The following is a 4,363-nucleotide window of genomic DNA, read 5'->3' as shown; positions in this document are numbered from 1 at the left end:
AGTTGGGTGTCCCCCACTTGACGGCGGGTCAGTCGTCAAATTTGGCGCCGCACACCGGTAATCTCGTTGGAGGAAGAAAAAGTCGGCCACCAACCGGAGAATCTGTCGGCTGGCTGCAGTTACTGCCCAAACTCAAAACTTACCCAAATTTCTTCCGAAGTATTATTGAGAACTTCCGAGCAAATTCAAGGCAATATATTGCTATTATCATCAATAATTTTATATATGTCTACCACTCAAAATCGACATTAAAGTTAGCACATCTCGTTTCTAACGTAATATGGATAATCCAGCATATAGTGATGTTTAGCTGTAGTTGGGTTGAAATTTCTGTCATTTATTCGATTCTTAAACAAAATAGCAATAGAATTTCATACGGTATCGCGAGAATAGTTCAACTAGCAGACATGATCGATCAAAAAATCAGAAGTATAAATCCTACTAGGACGTGTAACTGGTGCAGAATAACAGGCTTAGGAGTATGATTTGATGAATATCTTGCAGAAATTAATAAACAGTCAAAATCCATTTGCAGCATAGGAATATAAACATGGACAATGATGTGGATACAACTTTTATTCTCACTTTGTTGTTTATCAAACCATCCAAACAGGCAATTCTATTGTACTACAGCAATATATGACAGTCTAACAGAGGAGCAATGAGGCAATTGCTTAAAGGGTGTAAATTACTGTCATACACTAGTGAGTTAAAGATTAATTTTACCTGCCAAATACCAGGAGTGCATAGCCAGACTACCAAATGCTAAGATATTGGCAAGAGATGACAAGCCATGAATCATCCCGAATTTCTTGTTCATTGCTGCAAGTTTTGGGTTCACCTTTGCAACTTCTACATTTTTTGACAACCCAACTTCGTCGCCAATGTTAATTTCCTTCTCAACTTTGTACCTTTGTTTCATCAGCTGAAGAACAATAATGGAAAGAACAGAAGAGATGGAGTTGAATTGTGTTATTGTAAATAATGTTGAGATGCAAAAAGCTCAAAGCAGGTAAAATTACGATCAATTGAGTTGTGACACGATCGAGCTGATGAAGCTCTGCGGTGAGACGGTGGCGTGTTTTCAGTGATCATAATAATTCATTCTTAAGAAATGCTAGAAGTGTTCTTGTCCATTTAAAATATTACTTCAGAGCATCTTTAGAATGGTGTTAACAGTACGTGAAATATCTTCTTCTTCAGCTCATCTTTAAAATTTATAAAGATTATCTACAAATTTACCTGATAAGTTATAGTACATCTAAAATACCTTCTTCTTCCTTTTCTTGTAGAAGTTATCTTCTCATATTTCTCTTATATAAAGGATTTCCCCTTTTACCTTTCCTCTTATGAAACAAGCTATTCATATTTCTGTCATTTCTTTTAACAGAAGTATACTTCTATTATGTCGTGCTACTTCCACACGTCCTATCGTTAAAGATCTACCTTTATATGTTATTGTGGATAATTCGTATACTTCTAATGGTGTTGTTTTCTCTACCCACAGTACATCAATGCTATGTATATGCTATCAGTGCTATGAATATGAAAATTAGCAAAAATATCAACAAATGTTAATATGCTATCAGCACAGATAAGGAAAAGCATGTATTAACAAATTTATAATTAAAGGCTTGAAGTAAATAATCGTCAATCTCTGTATATCTTGTCATGATAATCCTTGTTTATTACCAATCTTGGAGGTAATTTGATTTCCTCGCTTAAAAACTTGGACATCATAAGGTTACAAAACATTTTGAATTCAGAGATCTTCGTAAAGACATGGCAATCCATGACCATTTAGAAGGCATCAGAGTAAAACCAAACAAACAAAGGCTGAGTATTTAACTAGAGTTTCCCTAGACCATTGGAAAACTGTGCCATCTTATATTCATTTACTACTAGATATACGAAAAAATGTCTCGTTTACTTCAAGAAAAAAGTTCAAATGGGGCAACAAGAAATTATGAGAAGCAATTACAACAACTAGATGAAGACTTTTAGACCCTACTGTTCTGAATTTAGGATTGAATCACTAGTTTCTTCGGTGCTATTGTGAGATCCCACATCGATTGGAGAGAGGAACGAGTACCATCGAGGACGCTGGCCCCGAAGGGGGTGGATTGTGAGATCCCACATTGATTAGAGAGTGGAATGAGGGGGTGGATTGTGAGATCCCACATCGGTTGGAGAGGGGAACGAAGCATTCTTTACAAGGTGTGGAAATCTCTCCCTAGCATACGTGTTTTAAAAACCTCCCCTCAAGGGAAAGCCCAAAGAAAAAAACAATACCGGCTAGTAATGGGTTTGGGCCGTTACAACTATGAAACTAGAGTCGTAGCTTTTAGCTGTTTTGATAAGACAAGTTCATGAGGTCATTTTCAGGGCATAAATTTTCCATTCAAACATAAAAGAAACCACGTGATATACGTTGTCTCTAGTGAGTGAGAAGCCACACACACAAAATATCACAACAAACATTTTCACAGCATAATATCAATTACGTATGTATCTTGTGGGGGAAAGAATTCCAGAAATATGAGACATTACCTCGATGGTCATGGGCGTGAAGACAAACAGGTTGGCCAAATTAAAAGCAAACGCCGAGATCAAAAACCCAAGCTGGTACCTCTCAGGAGTTGCTGAAGACTTCCATGGATGAAGATAACCAAAAGCTGCAACGGATGTAGCACAGCAAACCCCAACCAGTGAGAAAAAAGCAGGGAACATCTTGCTTTGAAGATTCCCGAATTGGTGCCTCGGCAGATTCCTAAGATTGATATGCAATAAAAGTAAATATAACACTTCTCTCGAAGATTAAATGTTAGCATTGATATATCATTCGGAATTAAAAGTTCATGAAAACCTCAAGATTAAATTAGTAAATTTATTTTCATGGAAATTCAATCTTGAGATACCCGTTTCAATCACCATGCATGTCTTAAGTTTCAGAAAAATTATCTAAACTCCCATCAAACATATTGAAATCATAACAATCGTTGAAGATTGCCTCTAGTAGTATCTGAGACATAAGAAAAAATCATCCTCTGTACAAATTTAGAGATGTCCAAGACACTGAATCTCCACTCAGTTGATTGACGCGCAAGAAAAAGTTCAAAACAGCAAAAGAAAATCACTCAACTAGATTGAAAGATTAATCCATCAAAAAAACAAAAATCAAATTCGCGTTTCCTAAAAGTGTAATTCCTATTGCCTGTAATCATAGCAGAAAAGTAGTTCTGTACTGTAGAAATTGAAAAAGAGGAGTTACTTGAACGTGATCACGCCGCCGATGAAGGTGACCCAAAGAGAGACGCCCCAAGCAGTGGAGTAGCTGAGGAGGTGAGCCAGTTTGAGATACATCGAAACATTCGGCGCATTAAAGGTTTTGGAGTTTGATCCAAAGGTATCCGGCGAAAATACCACTCCGATTGCGAGAAAAGCCACCGCCGTCAGGAATCGAGTCAACCACGCCATTTCTTTCTCTCTTTCTCTCGAGTTGGATTGTGTGCAAATTGTGCAGAAGAAAGTGGATATAGACGAAGAACCGAGAAGGTAAGTTGTTGGTTCTTGTTGCTTACCCGACGCACAAATCATTATTTATTAATATTATTATTTTCCACATTTACGACCGTCTGTTAAATTAAAATTTTAATATGTTGAATATTAAATTAAACCGCCCAGCCTGTAGTGTTATGGTTGAACACGATTCTCCGTAATTGTATGATATTGTCCACTTTGAGCATAAGCTTTCTCTAAATTAACTGTTGTGGGACTTTCATCATCCAACGACTCTCCACAATGATATGATATTGTCCACTTTCAGCATAAATTTTCACTCTCCACAATGGTATGATATTGTCCACGACGAATTGTCCACTTTCAGCAAACTTTCCCTAAATTAGCCTATGTGAGATTTTCATCATCCAACCACTCTTCACAATAGTATGATATTATCCATTTTGAGCATAAGATTTCCCTAAATTAGTCGATGTGGGACTTTCATCGTCCAACAACTCTCCACAATGGTATAATATTGTCCACAACGCATTGTCCACTTTTAGCATAAGCTTTCCCTAAATTAGCCGATGTGGGACTTTCATCATCCAACGACTCTCCACAATGGTATGATATTGTCCACAACGACTCTCCACAATGATATGATATTGTCCACTTTGAGCATAAGCTTTCCCTAAATTATGGGATGTGGGACTTTCATCATCCAACAACTCTCTACAATGGTATGATATTGTCGACTTGGAGTATAAGTTTTCCCTAAATTAGCTGATGTGAGACTTTCATCATCCAACACCTCCCATCGAACAAAGTAGGCTTCCCCAAAAGGCCTCATATCATAATATTT

The 4,363-nt window shown here is 37.2% G+C and overlaps 1 protein-coding gene and 1 long non-coding RNA gene across 2 annotated transcripts; one reads left to right on the top strand and one right to left on the bottom strand.

Moving 5' to 3' along the window:
• The first annotated feature begins 51 nt into the window (after window positions 1–51).
• Window positions 52–1,337, top strand: LOC147790028 (uncharacterized). The gene is made up of 2 exons (XR_015423082.1): window positions 52–190; window positions 614–1,337. It is a non-coding gene; the product is annotated as an uncharacterized LOC147790028 (long non-coding RNA).
• LOC111807172 (uncharacterized) lies at window positions 546–3,546 on the bottom strand. The gene is made up of 3 exons (XM_023692763.2): window positions 3,272–3,546; window positions 2,551–2,770; window positions 546–925 (listed from the first exon to the last, which is right to left on the bottom strand). Exons 1-3 carry the CDS (start codon window positions 3,475–3,477, stop codon window positions 710–712), a joined length of 642 nt encoding a protein of 213 aa, XP_023548531.1. The 5' UTR covers window positions 3,478–3,546; the 3' UTR covers window positions 546–709.
• Window positions 3,547–4,363: the final 817 nt, after the last annotated feature.

This window comes from Cucurbita pepo, chromosome 12, assembly GCF_057944985.1.
Source record: "Cucurbita pepo subsp. pepo isolate OVF chromosome 12, ASM5794498v1, whole genome shotgun sequence".
Classification (NCBI taxonomy): Eukaryota; Viridiplantae; Streptophyta; class Magnoliopsida; order Cucurbitales; family Cucurbitaceae; genus Cucurbita; species Cucurbita pepo.
Note: the sequence above shows the minus strand (reverse complement) of the source record. Positions and strands in the feature narration are given on the sequence as shown.

What these genes read in the sequence shown, in the direction of transcription:
- LOC111807172 (XM_023692763.2), bottom strand. Translation starts at nt 3,477, where the DNA reads ATGGCGTGGTTGACTCGATTCCTGACGGCGGTGGCTTTTCTCGCAATC. An exon ending in GGCGGCGTGATCACGTTCAA is followed by an intron (nt 2,771 to 3,271) that starts GTAACTCCTCTT and finishes TATCAATCTTAG; the next exon opens with GAATCTGCCGAGGCACCAAT. An exon ending in TCACGCCCATGACCATCGAG is followed by an intron (nt 926 to 2,550) that starts GTAATGTCTCAT and finishes ATTGTTCTTCAG; the next exon opens with CTGATGAAACAAAGGTACAA.